At 41.3% G+C, this 21,280-nt stretch overlaps 1 protein-coding gene across 3 annotated transcripts in view; it reads right to left on the reverse strand.

Annotated features, from left to right (window-relative positions):
• CCSER2 (coiled-coil serine rich protein 2) overlaps positions 1–21,280 on the reverse strand; it is a 185,112-nt gene that overhangs the window by 152,376 nt on the left and 11,456 nt on the right. For all 3 annotated transcript variants that reach the window (XM_006767912.2, XM_006767913.2, XM_015566671.1), the window contains 2 exons: positions 11,347–12,793; positions 9,521–9,717 (listed from right to left, as the gene is read on the reverse strand). In XM_006767912.2, coding sequence (XP_006767975.1) covers positions 9,521–9,717; positions 11,347–12,754 — 1,605 coding nt within the window. In that variant the 5' untranslated portion in view covers positions 12,755–12,793. The remainder of the gene's footprint in view (positions 1–9,520; positions 9,718–11,346; positions 12,794–21,280) is intronic.

Below are 21,280 nucleotides of genomic sequence, written 5' to 3' on the forward strand. Positions count from 1 at the left end.
TTATTCTGGGATTTATTTACCTTCTATGGCGGTCACTGGAACTGAGAGCCGGCTTTAGCTCTGAGACTTGGCTCCAGCTCTGAGACCTCGGCTGCTGAAAGCAGGTATCTTGTTTGTTTGGGTTCTATAATTAGAAACACTGTTGCAACTCCAGCTCGGCTGGCTAGCTGAAAGCATGGGGTTTTGTTCAGCTTCTATATTTGCAACATTGTTTCTTAGACTGCAAGCTCAGAGCTGGGCTGCGGCAGGTGGGGAACCTTGGCTTCCTCTGTCACTGGAGCAAGCAAGCCTCCTGTTCGCTTCAGCTGCCTGGCTGCCGACTGCCATGGTGGTTCGCAGTTAATTTGCATATCTTGCTGATTAGCCAATGGGAAGGGTAGCGAAGTTATGGTTAATTACCATGTTTCTCTATTATTAGATAGGAGGATTAAGGTACTCCTAAACTGGCCTTTATTAAAAACATCCTCAATCTGATTGAGGTACATTCGCTGAGGTCGACCCCTTCCAACTCTCCCATCCACACTTGTCTTGTATACTTGTTTCATCTATCTCCTTTCGTTCATCCTCTCTATACGTCCAAACCATCTCAACATACCTTTCTCAATCCTCGACACTACATCTTCTTTCACTCCACAACGTTCCCTAAAATTAACTTAATATACTTTAAAGTTTTAAGTCTTAAGTTAAACTATAGGTACGTTGAATAAAACCTGATACCATATTTAATAACGATATTATTTATTGATAAAATTAAATTCCTTACAATATCCATAAAATTAAATCATGACAATGACTGACAAACACTAATGTGAACAATGGCCTTGCATCTCCTTGGAAAGTTTGGGTAAGTCAGGTTTGTATGTTGTTGCCCGCACGTGGTATTTTGTGGAAGAGCCACACTCAAGGGGCCAAAGAGCCACATGTGGCTCGCAAGCCGTGGTTTGCCGACCACTGACCTAGACTGTGAGTTTGGTCCCCAGTTGAGGCCCACATGGGAGACAACCCATCTGTGTTTCTCTCTCATATCAAAGTTTCTTTCTTTCTCTCTCCCTCTCTCTCCCTGTCTTTCTTCCTCTCTCTCTAAAATCAATAGAAACATATCCTTGAGTGAGGACTAAATACATAAAATTTAAAATTCCTTTTTGAAAATTATGAATTTCTAAAAAAAAAAAAAACACTAAATAAACTAGTGGGAAATCAATTCAAATGACACTTAAAACGAAAATATAGTAAAACCTTGATATAATGGACTAAATAAGGGGGTGTCCATTAAAGCCAAAAGTCTACTATATAATAAAATAGGTTTTCCAAATGTATATGTTAAAAAACTGACAAATTAGTTTACATGTTTTTACTTATGTAGACACATTTGTGTAATTAAAATTATGTACGAAAAGTTTAATTTCACTGAAAACTTTTCTATATGTATTACTGTAATTTTAAATTCATGCTGAATAGGTCTAGTAAATACATACATTCACCAATTACTGTGAGTAAACAAATGTACAAACTGGGTGTGGCTTAGCAAAAATCAGAACATCTGCACACCTTAAAACTGCTGCATTAAGTCATGCCACATGACAACAGAATCTATTATTTGCGCCAATGTGGTGTGATCATGGGCTAATCATCTGCCGAACACAGCTTATGAATGGTGACTCATGGATTTAAACATGTAGAATATCATTGTAGATATGATATATTTATTTATGTCAGCAAAATTACTTCGGTGTTTTTTCCAACATATGACCTATTCGCTACAATTTTTTAAAAATAACAGTGAATTAATAACAAAAAATAACCTAATTTAATTATAAACAAATCTTGGTTAAAATCATTTTTAAATTAAGAGGGTGTTAATTTTCACATAAGACATAGGGACCAGAAATTTTGTCCATTAAATCTGAAGTCTTTTAAGTCGAGGTCCGCAAAATCAAAGGTTTACTGTACATCAAAACCAAGTGAATTCCTTTTGGGAATGAAAAGGTGGTTTAATACTTGAAAATCATAAAATGTAATCTACCACACTAACAGAAAATATGTAACAGAAAAGTAATAATAATCTGATCATTTCAATAGATGTAGAGAAAGCATTTAATAATAATTAACATCAACTCGCAACAAAAATTCAGCAAATGAAATCAAAGGGAACTTCCTTAATCTGATGAAAGATGTATATTAACCCCTACCTCTCCCCCCTCTCTAACACAAAGATAAACTTTAATGGTAACTATTAAAACTTTCCTGAAATTCATCCTCATTTCAATTCAACATTATGTTAGGGGGTCCTAACCAAAGTGGGGAAATGGAGACTTTGCAAATGGTATGATTGTATAGTACATATTCAGCAATTCCAAAAACATTCACAAGCAAATTATTAAACTAATAAGTGAATTTACCAAGGTCACTGAAAAAATGGGTCAAAATACAAAAATCAAATATATTTGCATATACAACAAAAACTTAAAAAACAAAATGTAAAAGTATCATTTATAACAACAAACTCAAATAGCTAAAAATAAATCAGATATGTGTAAAACTACAGAAAAGTACAAAACATTAGTTAAAAATGTTTCTAAAATACCAAATAAATAGAACTAATATTGGCATACACCATGAATTGGAAGACTCGCTATAGCAAGCATGTCAATTTTTCCCAATTTGTTCAATTAATTCAGTGTTATCCCATTCAAAATCCCTGCAGGTTTTTTTGCAGAAATTGACAATTTCATTCTAATATTTAAATAGATTTTAAAAAGGCAAGTTAAGCAAATCTTAGAAAAGAACAAAGATGGAAGACTTACACTACCAGGTATCAATACTTATAAAGCTACAGTAATTAAAACAGTGTAGCACTGACATAAGGATAAACAAAGAGACCAAAGAACTAAAAGAAAGTCTAGAAATATATAAACGTTTATGACAAAAATAAGAGGGGGTGGGGAATATGAGTTTTCAAAAAAGAAAAAAATTAAATCTTGACCTCTACCTCGCACCATGCACAGGAATAATTTCCAGATGGCTTTGAGGCTCTAAATATGAAGGTTAGAAAACAAATATTTTAAAAGAAAACACTGAAATATATCTTCATGACTTTAGCAAAAACAAAAATTTCACATAATTCAAAAAAGTGCTAACAATAAAGAAAAAATACTATATTGGACTGTATTAAAATCGTAAACTTCTATAATTTAAAAAGTAACCCTGATATACATACACATATGTGTATGTGTGTGACACCCACACAGGCATATCTCACTTTAGTTTGCTTCACAGATATTGTATTTTTTTCAAATTGAAGGCAAGACCCTCTACCAGCCAACAGATTAGAACTCACTTTATTGTGGTGGTCTGGAACATAACCTGTAATATCTCTGAGGTATGACTGTATATAATGGATTTATATCAAAATATATGAAAAATTCCTATAAAGCAGTAAAAAGAAAAACATACAACCCAACAGAAGGCACTTCACAAAAGAAGATCTCCTAATGGTAAATAAACATAAGTGAAATGTTCTATGAGTAGTTACCACAATACACTAGACAAAAATCTCAGTGCAATACTACACCATACCCCGACCAGAATAGCAAAAATGCAACAGACAGACAATGCCAGGGACTGACTAGGAAGTGGAGTTTCTGGAATGCTCATTTACTACCAGTAAGTGTAAACTGGTAAAAGCACCATGGAAACCACTTTGGTCTCACTCTATATATGTATATTTAGATGACATATATAGTCTATAATCCAGGGTTTCCCCTCCTACATATTTTATCAAGAGAAATGCATAAATGTTCACCAAAAACCATGTAGCAAAATCTTTAAAGCAGTAGTAGCCCAAAACTGGAAACAATTAAAGGCCCATAACAGCAGGATAAAATACTAAGTTGTAGTACATTTACACAAAGGAATCCATATTTTGAATGGGATAACACTGAATTAATTGACCAAATTTCTCTCTCTATATATTAGAGAAATATGCTAATTAACCAGGACACTGTAATGGGTCGACAGAACAGGAGGAGGCTGCCTGGGCAGCATCGGGGACGGGGCGGCAGGGGCCTCCCCGTGTCTGTGCTGGGGGAGGGCCTGGTCAGCAGCAGCCGGCCGTGGCTGCTTCAAGGGCTAGAGAGGGAGTGGGAGGCGCCACGCAATTTCGAATCGCACACTGGGCTCCTAGTGTTACATAACAAAAACTGAACAAACTACAAATAACTATATACATAATATTTACTCAAAGAAGGCAGACGTGAAATAGATATGTTTATAATTGCACTTATATGGAATTCAAGAATAGGCAAACTGCCCTGCCCGTGCGGCTCAGTGGTTGAGCATCGACCCATGAACCAAGAGGTTGCAGTTTCGATTCCCAGTCAGGGTACATGCCCAGGTTGTGAGCTCGATCCCCAGTAGGCAGCATGCAGGAGGCAGCCAATCCATGTTTCTCTCTCATCAATGTTTTGATCTCACTATTCCACTCCCTTCCTCTCTTTCTAAAAATCAATAAAAACATATTTAAAAAATAAGTATATAAATAGTGGTGGTGCCTCTGGGGGGCGGCGGGGTTTGACAGAATGACTGAAAAGCACAGGAAACATGTAAATGATTGTTAAATAAGTATAAAAAATTTTTCAAAATTCCCTGTGCTGTATGAAAAAGATTTGTGCATTTTACTATATGTAAATTATATCTCAACAAAACACTGTAATTAAACAAAAAAATAACCTAGATTCTAGATAAGTGCTATGCAATTAAGTCATTCTACAAAGGATCCAAGACAAGATAAGGAGCTTGCACCACAATGCATTTCCTTGCTATGAAAACAGTATTAACTGTACTAAATAGTGGGTTGAAATAAACTGCGTTAGTAGTGACACCATTTGACTTACATTCCACTGAAAGCTCCCTACCTCTACCTGGATTGGAAGGGGCACTGTTGTAGAGAATAAGCCAACTGTGGTGGTGGTTGAAGGGGAGGGGGAGCAAATGGAAGGCCACAGAGATGACAGACATAGGGATCAGGAAAGGTGTTTGGTGAGAAGCAATGGAGAGACCAAGAAAAATGAGAATACTTTAAAGTTAATGATATTCATGTAGACTATTTTAGGGGGAAAAAAGGAAAAAGAAAAAAACAGAAAAGTGAGATGATTTAAATAAAAATAAGATGGTAGAATGAAGTCCCAGTATATCAATAAATGCAAACATAGAAGGACTAAACTCACAGGTTAAAAGGAAAGACAGCCTGCATTTTTTTAAAAATAACCTATTTGCTATGTGTCAAAAAGTTTGACAATAAAAGGCTAGAGTATATATAAATATAAGTAGTGAAATATACTGTTATCCAGAAAAAAGAGGCCTTAAAACAAAAAGCACAATGAGGAACTAAAGATAGTGAACCTTCTAAGAAATGTCAAGTTCTAAGTGGCATATTGCTGCCATCTGCTGGACACAATGTTCATTTCTACTGAGTCAGCCACTTTAGAAAGTCCCAGTAATAAGAAAGCACATAAGGCCCTAAATCATACTCTTTTCTTAACTTCCTTTATCTAAAAGGATAGAGACAGACTTTCTGAATTAAATCTGTATCCTCTTTATGTTTGTGAAACTTAAGCCTTTGGTAACGATGCTTATTTTTCACAAGTTACAGGTTTATCCTATCTAATAAAAGAGAAACATGGTAATTAGCGTACATTCACTACCCTTCCCATTGGCTAATCAGCGAGATATGCAAATTAACTGCCAGCCAAGATGGCGGCGTGGCAGCGAGGCAGCTTGAAACGAACATGAGGCTTGCTTGCTTCAGTGACGGAGGAACCCAACGTTCCCCGCCTGCCTTGCTGGCCTCTGAGCTTGCAGTGTGAAACATTGTTACAAATATAGAAGCTAAACAAAACCCCAGAAACCTGCTTTCAGCCTGCAGGGATCTCAGAGCTGGAGTTGATACAGTGTTTCGATTATAGAACCCAAACAAACCAGATACCTGCCTTCAGCAGCAGAAGTCTCAGAGCTGGAGTCAGAGCTAAAGCTGGCCCAGAATTTTAAAAAAAAGAAAGAAAAAAAGGAGCCGTTAGGAGCTTCAGTCACCCGCCAGCCTGAAAACGGCCCCCAGCCCCTCACCCAGACTGGCCAGGCACCCCAGTGGGGACCCCTACCTGATCCAGGACACCCTTCAGGGCAAACCAGCCAGCCCCCACCCGTGCACCAGGCCTCTATCCTATATAGTAAAAGGGTAATATGCCTCCCAGCACCAGGATCAGAGGAGCTGAGAGGCCTCCCAGAACCGGGATCAGTGTGGTAGGGGGCAATGCCTAAACCTCCTGATCGCCCTGTGGCTCTGTGTGTGACAGGGGGCGGGGCCACAACCTCCCTATCCAACCTGCTCTGTTTTTGACAGGGGAAGGCGCCCCAACCCCCTGATCAGCCCTCCTCTGTGCCTGATAGGGTGGAGCTCCCCAACCTCTGATTGCCCTGCAGCTCTGTGTGTGACAGGGTGCGGCGCCCCCCACCCCACGGGCCCTGCTCTGTGTGTGATGGGGTAGAGCCATAACATCCCCATCGGCCCTGCCCTGAGTGTGACAGGGTGTGGCGCCCCAACACCCTGATCCACCCTGCTCTGTGTGTGACAGGGTGTGGTGCCCCAACTCTCCTATTGGCCCTACTCTGTGCGTGACAAGGTATGGAGCCCTAACCCCACTGATGGGCCCTGCTCTGTGCGTGACCGGGGGGAGCTCCCCAACCCCCTGATTGGCCCTGCTCTGTGCATTACAGGGCACGGAGCCTCAACCCCCTGATGGGCTCTGCTCTGTGTGTGACAGAGGGTGGCGCTGCAACCTCCCCATCGACCCTGCCTTCAGTGTGACAGGGGACGGTGCCCCAAACCCCCAATTGGCCCTACCCTGAGAGTTACTGAGGGTGGCATCGCAACCTCCCAATCCTCCCTACTCTGTGCATGACAGGGGTTGCGCTCCAACTCCCCAGTCGGCCCTGCTCTGAGCCCGACCAGGGGCTGCACCTAGGGATTGGGCCTGCCCTCTGCCACTTGGGAGCAGGCCTAAGCCAGCAGGTCGTTATCTCCTGATGGGTCCCAGACTATGAGAGGGCACAGGCTGGGCTGAGGGATCCCCCCCACCCCGGAGTGCACAAATTTTTGTGCACCAGGCCTCTAGTCTATGTATATAAAGAGCCAGGGGCCATCACATCTGAAACAACCGAATGGACAACTGAACATGCTGAGTGGGGCGACAAGGCCGGCAGGGTGGTTAGTGAGGGATGACCAAACGACTGAGCAGCAGGCTGTGTGGGGTGACCAAGCCAGCAGGGAAGTTAGTGAGGGATAACCAAACGACTGAGCAGCAGGCTGTGTGAGGCGACCAGGCTGGCAGGGGGTTAGTGAGGAAACCAAACAACTGAGCAGTACACTGCAGTGAGGTGACCAGGCCAGCAGGGGGGGTTAGTGAGGGATGACCAGGCCGGCAGTGGGGGCTGTTGGGGGCCACCAGGCTGGCAGGGGAGCCAGTGAGGGGTGACCAGGCCAGCAGGGGGGGCAGTTGTCCGACTGCCGGTTTAGGCCCGGCAGTCGGACATCCCCCAAGGGGTCCCGGATTGGAGAGGGTGCAGGGTGGGCTGAGGGGACTCCCTGCCCATGCACGAATTTCATGCACCAGGTCTCTAGTCTATATAATAAAAACCCAGTGGTCGTAACGCTGTAACAACCAAAGACCAGTCACCAGGAGGCTGCGTGTGCAGCGAGGCATGCGCAGGTGGTGGGCAGGGACTTGACTCTAGGTCCTGTGGCACGCTGGGACTCGGGGGTGTCCTATGATGCCAGCGGGACTCAGGGGTCCCGGGTCTCACGCAATTTCCTGTGGGTCTGGGTCTCGTGCGATTTTGCGTGCTGGGTCACTAGTATGAGTATAAAGAATTACATTGCCTGGCCCTGGACGACATGGTACAGTAGTTAGAGTATCGGCTTGCACATCACACATACCTGGGTTGCAGGTTCGAACCCCAGGCCCAGCTGGGGTGTGTGCAGGAGACAACCAATCAATGTCTGTCTGTCTGTCTCTCTCTTCTTGACCCCCCTCTCTCTCTTACCTCCCCCCTCCTTCCACTCTCTCTGAAAATCAATGAAAAAAAATATATACCCTCTAGTGAGAATTAACAACAAAATTACATTGCCTGAAATCTATTTGGAATTTAATATATGCACAAAGCTTACCAATTTCCTATACACCTACTGGAAAACCATATATTTACTAGTATATACTGAGTAAGTACAATGAGTCACTTTAAATATACCAACTACACTTTACTCATAGAGCATATCGTACACATTACTTGTAATGTTTCTTAAAATTTGCATGTATGGATGCATAGCAGGTCTTCTGGTACTCATCCATATCTGCTTCATGCCTTTCAGACAACTGGAAATTTTCTTAATACATAACATTATTTTGGATCAATAGTTTTACATGAAAATTCTATGTGCCATCTGCAGGCCAAAGCAAGTAACTGCACATTTTAGACCCTTAAGCACTCTTCCTCTACCACAATGACAAGACAGAACCTCAAAAGGAGATGGTAAAGCCCCAAGGTTAAGACAGCTTACAACACTTAAGACAGCTACTCGAGAGTTGTTCATACCTACAACTGACTTTGTAAAAGTAAAAAATAATTTTTTATTGATTAAGCCCTGACAGTTGGCTCATAATGTTACCTGAGCCTAGGGCAGTGGTCAGCAAACTCATTAGTCAACAGAGCCAAATATCAACAGTACAACGATTGAAATTTCTTTTGAGAGCCAAATTTTTTAAACTTAAACTATATAGGTAGGTACATTGTTATTAACTTAATTAGGGTGCTCCTAAGGCTTAGGAAGAGCCACACTCAAGGGGCCAAAGAGCCGCATGTGGCTCACGAGCCACAATTTGCCGACCACGGGCTAGGGTTTCTCAAAAGAAGCACTACTGACATCTTGGGTAGGATACGACTTTGCTGTGGGTGCTATTCTGTGCATTAACAGTGGTCTGCAGACCACTGATGGTCCAAGAGGTCCAAAAGAATGGTGACCACTGGATTATAGAACATTAAGCAGCATGATCAGCCTCCTCCTGCACGACCCCCACTTTGTGAGAACCAAAAATGTCTCTTGACATTGCGCCCCCCCAGCTCTGAGAAGAATTAGCCTACCTTAATGTCTCTATGCATGTATGTGTGTGTGTGTGTGTGTGTGTGTATATATATGTATATATATACATGTATATATATATGTATATACACATATACATATATATGTATTACAAAGGTGTGAAAGTATATTTAATTCACATGTCACGTGACACAAATATATGCTTTACTGTGTATAAAGATCAGATGTTTTATAGGCCCTTAACATATATAAATTTCCATTCTCAAACTTGGAGAGTTAATTCAGTACCTTAAAAATAACCCCATCAGTATCACAAGTCTCTCTACAGTAAGATAAACCGTTCCAAAAGTGTATAGAAACCATACGTACTATGCTGTTCATTTCAGAGGACTCATAGCTCCCAACTGGGTGGACATTTCCAATGGGCTCCAAGCCCTCTTCATCCCACATGTATGTTCCATCAGAGCTATCAGATGGAGAGAGTTCAAAGGAAGAACCAGCTCTGTAATCTGTATCTGGTGAAATCAAGTTACTCCCAGAAGTATGTTTTGTACATTCACTCCTGTCTTCGATTTGATTTTTTTTAAAAGAGAGAGAAAAGAGTTATTAATTCACAAAAATATAATTATTTCTCAGGTTCCAATAATATCACTTATTTTTATAAATATTATAAAATAAAAATGTGATATATTATAGCAAAAAGCATGAATAAATGTAGCATTTTCTAACTTCTAAACAATAAATAAATCCAGAGGTAAAATTTCAAAAATAACCTACTGAAATGTTTCCCAATATAAAGAAAATTCACTGAGCCATCTTTCACTTCTGCAACATTTCTAAAAATGTAAGTAAAGCCTAATATTCCTTTAATAGTTCCTAATATATTTACATTTAAGCACTGGCTAGAAAACTCCTTCCTCCATGTATATCATTTAAGTTTCCAGTTGCCTCCTTATAAGGAAAAAAGTTGTTCAGGCAGTCATTCCTAACTAGAAGATTCTCAGGCAGTCAAGGGTTATATACATCTCTAAGTATGGCCTAGTGCAATGATGGCGAACCTATGACACACGTGTCAGAGGTGACCCGCAAACTCACTTTTTTGGTTGATTTTTCTTTGTTAAATGGCATTTAAATATATAAAATAAATATCAAAAATATAAGTCTTTTTTTACTATGGTTGCAAATATCAAAAAATTTCTATATGTGAAACGGCACCAGAGTTAAGTTAGGGTTTTTCAAAATGCTGACATGCCAAGATCAAAAGGTTTGCCATCATTGGCCTAGCGCCTTGACCAGGCCACATGCCTTACCCTACCCCTTCAGTTTGTTCTATTTTCAGGCTATTTGAGCACACGGATAAATTTTCTGTGGCATTTAGTGCTAAGATAGCCAAAAATAAGGAAATGTTTAACATGTGCCATCTCACTTTCCTCAATTAAAAAAATAAAAGTCCTCTGAAAGTATTAACTATAGCCCTGGCTGGTTTGGTTCAGTAGACAGAGCATCAGCTTGTGGACTGAAGAGTCCCAGGTTTGATTACAGTCAAGGGCACATGCCCGGGTTGTAGGCTCAATCCCCAGTGGGGGTCGTGCAGGACACAGCCAATCAATGATTCCTTCTCATCATTGATGTTTCTATCTCTCTCTCCCTCTCCCTTCCTCTCTGAAATCAATAAATATATATTTTTTAAAAATATTAACTATAAAAAGTTTGCTATAACAAGAAATCTAAGTTTTCCATTAAAAAAATTAAAATTTCCTAGGATAAGAAAATTCTTTAGATTAGACATAATTGCTCATTTACCTTTGGTATAACTTTACTCTTAACAAATTGCAATGATTTACTACCCCTAAGAAAAGATATGGTTTAAAATGGCATGCCACCTGTTGGGAGAAGTGGGGGGAGAGGGGCCTTTTGAAGTAGGTAGGAATAAGCCTGTGTAGGATAGCCAAGAAAGAAAAAGGTAAGAAACCTTAGGAGAAGAATGTTTTCATTGATGTTCTACATAAAGTGAAAAATACGATGGGGAACAAAAGTCACAAGAAAGAAAAATGTTGCCCCATTTCTACTTTATCTAGATCCATCCCTCCATGAAATTGATAATTTCATGGAATTAATCAGAAGATAACCCTAAATATAACTTCAGTTATATAATCTAGGAGAAAGCAAATAAACTTAAGGATATTAATATTTACCAGAGACACTTATATCTATCCACTCATCAGTTTTACTGAAGCATTTTTCATTTTCCTTGGGGGAATCAGATATATCCTTTGTTGGTATATGCTCATGCTTTTCTTCTTTGAGAGAAATTTCCTCTGGAGTTATTCTAGTTCTGTTGGAGTCTTCTATGTCTATAAAATCATCACTAAAGTCTTCACTTAAATCATTCTTATCAGAAGATGACAAAGAAGATAAGGAAATGTCATCCACATCATCACTCAGGTATCTAATTTTAGCATCATGCTTCATGGTCTGGCCATTTTCTGTTCTATCACTATTTTCAATTAGTCCTTGGTCCTTGTTTGTAGCTCTGTCCTTAGCCAAAAGTCCAGTATCTTCCCCTGCACATGTGCCAGCAGGTGAATTTTTATTACCATCAACTGTGATAGTCCCAGAAAATGGAGATCGGCTAGATTTCAGTAGAGAGGGATGAACCATCCTATAACCCAAAGTGGAAGTGACACCTGGGCCATTTGATAAAGCCAACTTCTTTCCACCAGCAGCATAAGGCCTATTAAATCCATACCCTAAATGTTCATGCCCATTGAGCACGTCAGACTGCTGGGAATTTCTTGTTAGCATACTTGCCCTCAGAGGCATTCTAATGGGTAGATGTTGGTTCTGATAAGGCTTAAGATCTGCAGCTCTACTGAAGGAATGCGATCTGGTTATAGATGAAGGTGAAAAGAATGAATTCTGAATGGAATGTGAAAAACTCTGTGACCTTACCATTTTTTCACAAGTAAGAGATTTCATATTATCTAGGGTGTGTGCTAAGCTTTCTCCAGAACTGCTTCTGGTAGCACAGGAGTTTGCTCTAGGCCTCTTTATGCTACCAGCTGATCGATTCACATAGAACCCACTCAACTGCGATGTTGGAGCACTGACTAGAGAATATGAAGTCCTTCCTAATATCGTGCCTTTGGTGAATTTACCCAAATCGGATGGTCCAGACAAAGACTTTTGTTTTAATTCCTCTGTAGATGACACAAACATAGTGGACGGCTTCGCTAAGTTTGATGTAAAAGAAACACTCTTCAAATCTCCCTTTATCCCATTTTTAGCAAACATTCCTTGAGCAGGTGCATGTTTTTCAGGATCAATTACTTTATCATGTGAACTTTGAGTACCATTAGGTTCCTCAGCACTTGGTGCACCAAGTTGGTACTTAGCTGTTGTTCTCCAATTAAATGAATGGGATGATGGACAATCAGAGCCATTATTTTTGATGTAACTTTTGATGCTGCTAGTTTTGGAAGTTCCCAATAAATTAACAGGTGTCCCACTTGGCATTGGCTGCAGTGTACTTCTCACAGATTTTGTTCCATACTTTGGCAACTTGGAACCCAAATATGTCTTGATTTGTGTTTTTTCTTCCATGAGCTATAAGGTACATTTGTTCTTAAAATTTGACAGAATCTGAGGAGAGAATAAAAATAGATTAAACATTCCTAAATAAGGATAATTACATTGATTGTTACATAATGTGAATGCATATTCTTATATAGTTAAATGCAGCAAAGCCCAAAAGCTACTCATCCTATATAATAAAAGCCCAATATGCAAATTGACCAAACAGCAGAACAACTGGTGAAACAACTGGTCGCTATGACATGCACTGACCACCAGGGGGCATATGCTCAACACAGGAGCTGCCCCCAGCCAGCAGGCCCCAGTCCAGCTAAGGTGGATGCCTGCAGGGAGAGGGCCATCCCCTCCCCCACCCATTGCCCCGCAGATGGGCCCTGATCACTGGCCAGGCCTAGAGACCCTACCCATGCATGAATTTCATGCATCAGGCCTCTAGTGATTCTTATAAGACTCTTAATAAATACTGAATGCAATAATTAAATTTAACTTTATGATAGGAGAAAATGAACACTTTTATAAACCTAGACTATGGATGATAGCAAAATCAATAATAAAATTAGACTACCAAAGGCTATTTAAAAGAGCAACAAAAAACATACTTCTATAGCATATATTTTAATTTTTACCCAAATTACTTTTTTCACTTTGGGTAATATCTCCTTTAAAAATACTAAAGTGATTTTTTTTATAAGCATACATGATACATTATAGAAACTATAATACATTTTTTAAACTTTTATTATTCAAGTCATTGGAAGAATGTAGAAAAAGAATACAACAGCACCAAAAGTCTGATAGCATTAAAGGCTGAGATATCAGCTGTCATTTTTTTAAATATATTTTATTGATTTTTTACAGAGAGGAAGGGAGAGGGATAGAGAGTTAGAAACATCGATGAGAGAGAAACATCAATCAGCTGCCTCCTGCACACCCCCTACTGGGGATGTGCCCACAACCAAGGTACATGTCCTTGACCAGAATCGAACCTGGGAACCTTCAGTCCGCAGGCCGATGCTCTACCCACTGAGTGAAAACCGGTTAGGGCTCAGCTGTCATTTTAAGCAACAATCTCAAAATAATTTTTATCCAGTAATATAAATAGACACTCTGTTTAGTGCCAGTGTAAGAAGTATAATGATTTAATAGAGTTGGTTAGTCCATTAATCTGAACCTTTCCAATTTATTTTAAAGGTAATATGAACAATAAACACAAAAAAGGTTAAATGCACACACAAAAACATAAAACTAGAAACAACAGTTTCTTCTATTTGAGTAACTGCTTAATAAATTATGATGTGTCATATGATGAGGTTATAAAGATGAGATAGAAATATTAAAATGTTTACCCTAACATTAACAGAAATATAATATGGTCATTATACTTTCATTGCAGTTATATGCAAATTTTATAAAAGTACACACAAGAGAAAATGCAAATGAAAGAAATATGCATGCTGTAAGGTCACTGATATTTTAAGCTTACTATCTTATATTGTCTTTAATTTGTTAGTTTTATTTAATTAAAAATTTGGTTCCATGTCATCCCTGACCTTTAGAATTATCAAGTTTCTAAAGTGCATATGTGTTATTAGTTATGTCAAAAATAATACTTAGGAAATCACACAGACGTTCAAGTAAAGATGGTAGGCTGAAGCAGAATTATCAAATTTCCTGTCCCCAATAACTAATAAAATGGAAAAATATACATACATATGTGAATGTGTGTGCATTCTTTTTTTAGCCAAAATCCAGCTGCCCTGGCCAGTGTGGCTCAGTTGGCTGGAGCATCATTGTGTGCACTGAAGGGTCATGGTTCAATGCCAGGTCAGGGCACATACTCCAGGTTGCAGGTTCAATCCCCAACCAATCGATGTTTCTCTATCACATCGATATTATTCTCTCTTCCTTCCTCTCTCTCTAAAATCAATGGAAACATGTCCTCTGGTGAGGATTTAAAAACAAACAAACAAAAAACCACCAGCTGCCAACAAGAAACTTTAAACTAAAAACCTCCACAGCTGTGCGGGGGGGAGGGAGGGTTGCTGGGAGGTAGAGGGATTGAGCAAAAAAAAGAAAAAAAGAAAAAGAATTCATGGATAGGGACAACAGTATAGTGATTGCAGGGGGAGAGGAATGGGTGGAGGAGGGTACAGAGGAGATCAACGGTGATGGAGAAAATTAATAAAAAAAAAAAAAAAGAAAGTAGTGGCCAGAAAGATTCTGTACAGTATGCAGTATGGTCTGGCTCCTATCCTTGCATGATTACACTGCCTGGAAGCAGTAATGAGAAAAATGGGTGAGGGAGTAAAACTTGAAAGTTTTAATGACTATCTTCCAGTTTGGATAGAAATAATCCAATTTGCATGCCCCAGAAAGGTCCAGGAAAAAAAGCCTCAGCTGAGGCCTAGTGGACACCAGAACCTGTTTAATTCTAAGTTGAGGGAAGGGTCTGAAGCCCCTGAAAATATACTACATCTCAGCAGGATGGAGAAAGGCCAGTACAAGACACAGCAAGTTCTAAAGACACAGGAAGGAGAGCCTGAGGCACCAGCAGAGCTATTCCCCCAATACCACCTTATACTAAACAGAAAACAGAGAACCACACAATGCTTCAAAGTATATTCAGGGGGGAAAGTGAAAGGAGGAAACAAAGTCACAGCTAAGGTGGGAAAGGTGTGGGGGAATGAACCCATAGCATATCAGGGCAAATACACAATCTTGTCCTCCTTATCTAAGCCTTTACCAGCAAGAGAAGAAGGGATGGCCATTCAACTGTACAAACAAGGGGTCAAAGGAAGGGGAGAAACAAATGACAATAGCAAGAGAAACAAAGAAAGAACCCAATCTGAAAGATGACATAAAAAGGAACGTAAGGAAATCCCCAGTGCGTTCTGTGGACGAAAGGGGCCACATGCTAACCTGACAAGCTCAGAGGAGGCCTGCATGGCAGGCTTGCAAACTCAGAGACCTAAAGTCACCACAAAGGATGGTCTGAAATTAAACTTTAACTAAAAGCAGTTATGGTGGGTAGTCACTCCTAGGCCGATACCTTCCCTGACAAGATCAACCTTTACCTTAACTGGGCCTATGTGTCTTTTTGCATCTAAGATAACATATCCTTGAAATGTCTGGGTAACTTGTAACTCCCATTTTTCCGGACTCCTTGAGGCACAAATGTGTCTGGGCACCAGGACAGATATCACAAATTCCTTCATTGTTATTGCTATCATGTTCATTGTTGACTGTTAACTATCCTGTGCTCACCTAAGTAACGTGTCTGTCATTTTACTTTCTATCCAATCCCAGAGGCACCCCCCACCCCCACTGCCACTTGGCTTTCTCCCGCCTCCCTAACCTATTGCCAATGGACTTCAAGTAACCCACTCCTCCTTTGACATAAGATATCAAACAAGGTGAAAACAACAACCATTCTCTGGAGCAGTGGTCGCCAACCTTTCAGACCTCACGGACCACCCGTTGGCAACCACTACTCTGGAGCATTATCCCCAATCCATTGAATTTCTGCTTCCCGGAAATTGTCGACAGTGTAGCTCAAATAAACTCACAAAAATTCTTTACAGGTTTGAATGTTTTTACATTAACAGTTCTTTGTAACAGAGAACAACCTACTAAGAATATACATTTAATAAAACAAAACCTCAATGACTGAAGATGGCTGCAGAGAAACTGGAGGCTGCATGTGCTTGCTCCCAGCCAGGGACTGGATTTACAGGTAAAATACTGCACAATCAACTTGAAAAACCAAGAGAAGTGTAGCTGACTGGACATATCTAAGGGGCACTGAAGAAACAGTGTATAGACTAGCAAGAGGAGGGGAGTCATGGAAAGGGGGAGCCCCCTGGAGCAAGTGCTCCAGCTGAGAGGCCCAGTGATGTTGCCTGCAAAGCTCCCTCCCCTTGGGAGTGTGGGGTCTCAACCCCACGCAGGGATCCAAAACCCAGAGCAGCAGAGACTGGAATAAGAGCCCACGTAACATGTTACATGGGCAGAGGGAACAAGGGAAACTCTGCCTGCCTGGGAGACTGGGGCCCACCCTCCCAGTGAAGGAACAGCCCAGCCGAGAAGTTCACTCTGGGGTCTGACTACTGGAAAGGCTGCACTGCAATGTTTGGGTCCATTGAGGGGCCTGTGGGCTGCACCCAGCAATGATCTTGAAAGACCCTCTACTTTCTTGAAAGGCATGTGCAGAGCCCCAGATAGTGACTAAACTGTTTGGCTTGGGGAAACAGGAAATGATTCTCCCACCTCAGGTGTGGGGTTGGAACCTCTCCCCCTACTTGTGGAACCTCCCAGACTGCTCAGTCCTGTGGGGTTAGCAGCACAGAGGAGCAGGCCAGGTTGGGGATGTGGGGGCTGCACTGAGGAGAGTTGAGAGGACTAGTGGAGCTGGGAATGTCAGCCCCCATTTTGCTGAGATCAGCAGCTTGGAGAGATCCGAGTCCTGCACAGGGCTGTTTTCTAACCCCTCCTGCTTGGACCTGTGGCATGCGGGCACTGGTTCCACGCAGAGCTGGGATTTTTGAACTGTATCCCCTGAGAAGACTTCTATCAGGGAGATGGATAAGCAAGTGTTGGTTGGGCTTTGTAACTGCACTGTGGGGAGGTTGATCCGAATTCCCTGTGAGTTCAGCCAGGCAGCCTTGGGAAGGCGAGATAGAACCTGTCTTCCTGCCCTGAAGAATGCAAACACTACTCCCAAAAGGAGACTGGTTTGCTTTGTGAAGTCCCAGATACCCTCACTGGGTACCCTCACCGGTCGCAGTTCTGTGGGGGAAAGGGAGCAGCTCAGAACGGGCCATTCCAAGCATGAGACCTCAGAGGTTACTGTCTGGGACCAGGAGGAAGTGCTTACTCATCCTTCAGGCTGGGCTGGCAACATCCTCACCCAGAGACTCCTTTCCTCAATCCCCCTGAGCCCAGGGCAGCCGGAACTGCTCCTGCAGAGAAAACTGCAGGCTGGACTCAGCCTGAGCCTGCAGCAGGACACTTTAGGGGGAACTCAAATTGGAGTCTCTGGTAGAAACTGAGGAGTTTGGCTTTGAAGCAGAGACTAATTTCCCCTCATGGAGTGCCTGACTGTAATCTCTAAGCAGGGGGGCAGGGCACTAGCCAGAGCTAGGCTAGCCTGGGTCCACCCTAAAGACTTTGTTCTAAAGGCACTGGAGGAAGACCAGGCAACTTCAGGGGGAAGAAGTAGCTGACAGGTGGAGGCAGAGCTCAAGGAGCCTCAGAACCACCACAGACCTGCCCCCAGCTCTAAGCTAAAAGAAACCAATCCATTTACACAGACTGGTCCCTCCCATGAATACACAGGTCTAGCAGAGGCAGACACAAACAATGAACAGAGTGGTGACTACACACAGGCAGCCCAAGACCAGTTGCATACAACATCTGACAGCAACCTGCATCTGAAACCCACCCAAAAGAACCTAAAGGACTCATAACCATCACAACGAATGTTGGGCCTCAGACCACACCAGAAATCGAACCACCTAAACAAACAAATGACATGCCCAAAGGTGGCCCAGTAGGCCCCTGACCTGCTGGGAACAAGCCTGCCTTGGGAGGAAGCCCCAGGATACCATCACATACATAGTAATAAAGGTTTACCTCTAAAGACACCCAACCTGAAGGGTTAATGATTGTGCCTCAGCTCATCAAGACACCTCAAGATGGCACCTGCACAGCAGTTTACACACCATGGTCCGGGTTGAGCCTCATAGTAACCCAGCCTGAGGGTCAATCTCAACCAGGAAAGGCCCATCAGCAGTCAAGGCCCAATTACAACAGGAAGGTCCAAACAAACCACACAAGAATCACTCCTAGAGCACCCAGGTAGGGAGATCAAGGAGACTGCACTTCTGGAACACCTACAAGTCACCCCACCAAGACTGGGAGCAGAGAGTTACTACCTGAAACATAGACATAAACACAAAGAGACAGTAAAATGGGGAGACAAAAAAATAAGCCCCTAATTAAAGAACAGGAGGAAAATCCAGAAAAAGAGCTAAATGAAATAGAGGCATGCAATTTATCAGACAGAGAATTCAGAATAATGTGAGAACAACAACATGAAGAATATAGAAACCATGAAAAAATAATCAGTCAAAAATGAAGAATGCCATATCGAAATACAGGATACACTGGAAGGAATTCCCAGTCAATGGGACAAAACAGAGGGTAGGATCAGTGAACTACAAGACAAAATAGAAAAAATAAATCATTCAAACAGAACAGAAAAAAAGACAAAATAATTAAAAAGCAGGAGGATAGTTTAAAGGAACGTTAGGACAACATGAAACTTAACATCCGCATCATAGGAGAAGAAAATGAACAAGGGACAGAGAACCTGTTTAAAGAAATTATGACAGAAATATTGACCTAGCCTGGTTAAGGAAAATGTGACAAAAGTTCAGAAAGCACAAAGTCCCAAACAAAATAAACACAAAGAGACCCACTCCAAGACACATCATAATTAAAATGGCCAAGGTTAAACACACAGAGAAAATCTTAAAGGCAGCAAGACAGAAAGAGTCAGTCACCTACAAAGGAGTGCCCATAAGGCTATCAGCAGATCTCTCAACAGAAGCAAGTCAGAAATTGGCATGAATATTCAAAGTAACGGAAAGCAAGAACCTGCAATCAAGAATGCTCTATCAAGCAAAGCTATCATTTAAAATCTAAGGCAAAAGAAAAGAGCTTACTAGATAAAAGAAGACTAAAGGCATTCATTACCACCAAAATAGCATTACAAGAAATGCTAAAGGGAAGAAGAAAGAGAGAGAGAGAGAGCATAAAAAATGGCATTAAATAGCTTCCTATCAATAATAACCTTAACTGTAAATAGATTAAATGACCCAATCAAAAGACATCAAGTAGGTGAAGAATATAAAAACATGACCCAACTATTTATGTCTACAAGAGATCCACTCAGAACAAAAGACTCACACAAAATAAAAGTGAAGGGATGAGAAAAAATAATTTCCATGCAAATGGAAACAAAAAGAAAAGCTGGGTAGCAATACTCATATCTGAAAAAATAGACTTCAAAATGAAGGCCATCACAAGAGACAATAAAGTTCACTACATAATACCAAAGGGATTGATCCAACAAGATGTTATATCCCTGAAAACATATATGCACCCAATATAAGCGCACCTAAATATCCTATACAATAAAAAGGTAATATGCAAATTGACCCTAACAGTGGAACTACAGGGAACGACTAGTTGCTATAACACGCACTGACCATCAGGGGGCAGACGCTCAATGCAGGAGCTGTCCCCTGCTAGTCAGTGCACTCCCACAGGGGGAGCTACACTTAGCCACAAGCCAGGCTGACAGCTGCAAGCACAGCAGCTGTGGCGGGAACCTCTCCCGCCTCCTCAGCAGCGCTAAGGATGTCCAACTGTGGCTTAAAGCTGTTAGTCGGACATCCCCCTAGGGCTCCTGGGCTGCCAGAGGGATGTCAGATTGACAGCTTAGGCCCACTCGCCCAGGGAGCAGGCCTAAGCCAGCAGGGGGACATCCGCCTAGGGGTCCTGGACTGCAAGAGGACGCAGGCCTTAAAAGTACATATGTCATCATTCCATTTATAGGAAGATAAAACTTCCACTTCTGCTTTGGATGTAGCTGCAATGAAATATTCAAAGTGATGAATAGCAAGGACCTACAACCAAGATTACTCTACCCAACAAAGCTATCATTTAGAATTGAAGGTCAGATAAAGAGCTTCCCAGACAAGAAAAAACTAAAGAAGTTCATCACCAACCAAACCAGTATTACATGAAATGTTGAAGGGTCTATTTTAAGAAAAAAAAAGGTTAAAAATATGAACAATGAAATGGCAATAAATACGTATCTATCAACAATTGAATCTAAGGGGAGTTATGGGGGGGGGAGAGGAACAACTGTAATAATCTGAACAATAAAGATTTAATTAAAAAAAGCAATTGAATCTAAAAATCAAAATAAATGAACAGAATGACAAATCTCAGAAGGAAGGGTGGGTGGGGAGAAGAGATTAACCAAAGAACTTATATTCATATATGCATAACCCATGGACACAGACAATAGGTTAGTGAAGGCCTGGGGTGGGGTGGGAACTGGGTGGAAGGGAGTATTTGGGGGGGAGGGCAACATCTGTAATACTCTCAATAATAAATATTTTTTAAAAAATCTTCACACTAGTTAACAGCATTTAATCAATATCCAGAGTACTGATACTGTTTCTAAGATGCAGGGGAAAAGCTAAAAAGGAGGTTAAAAATAAAGAAAATGGTGGGGCCCTGGCCGGTTTGGCTCAGTGGATAGAGCATCAGCCTGCAGACTGAAGAGTCCTGGTTCGATTCCAGTCGGGGGCACATGCCTAGGTTGCGGGCTTGATCCCCGATGTGGGATATGCAGGAGGCAGCCAGATCAGTGATCCTCTCTCATCACTGATGTTTCTATCTCTCCCTTCCTCTCCCTTTTTCTCTGAAATCAATAAAAATGTTAAAAAAAGGAACTAAGTC

This window comes from Myotis davidii, unplaced genomic scaffold (genome assembly GCF_000327345.1).
Source record: "Myotis davidii unplaced genomic scaffold, ASM32734v1 scaffold642, whole genome shotgun sequence".
NCBI lineage: Eukaryota > Metazoa > Chordata > Mammalia > Chiroptera > Vespertilionidae > Myotis > Myotis davidii.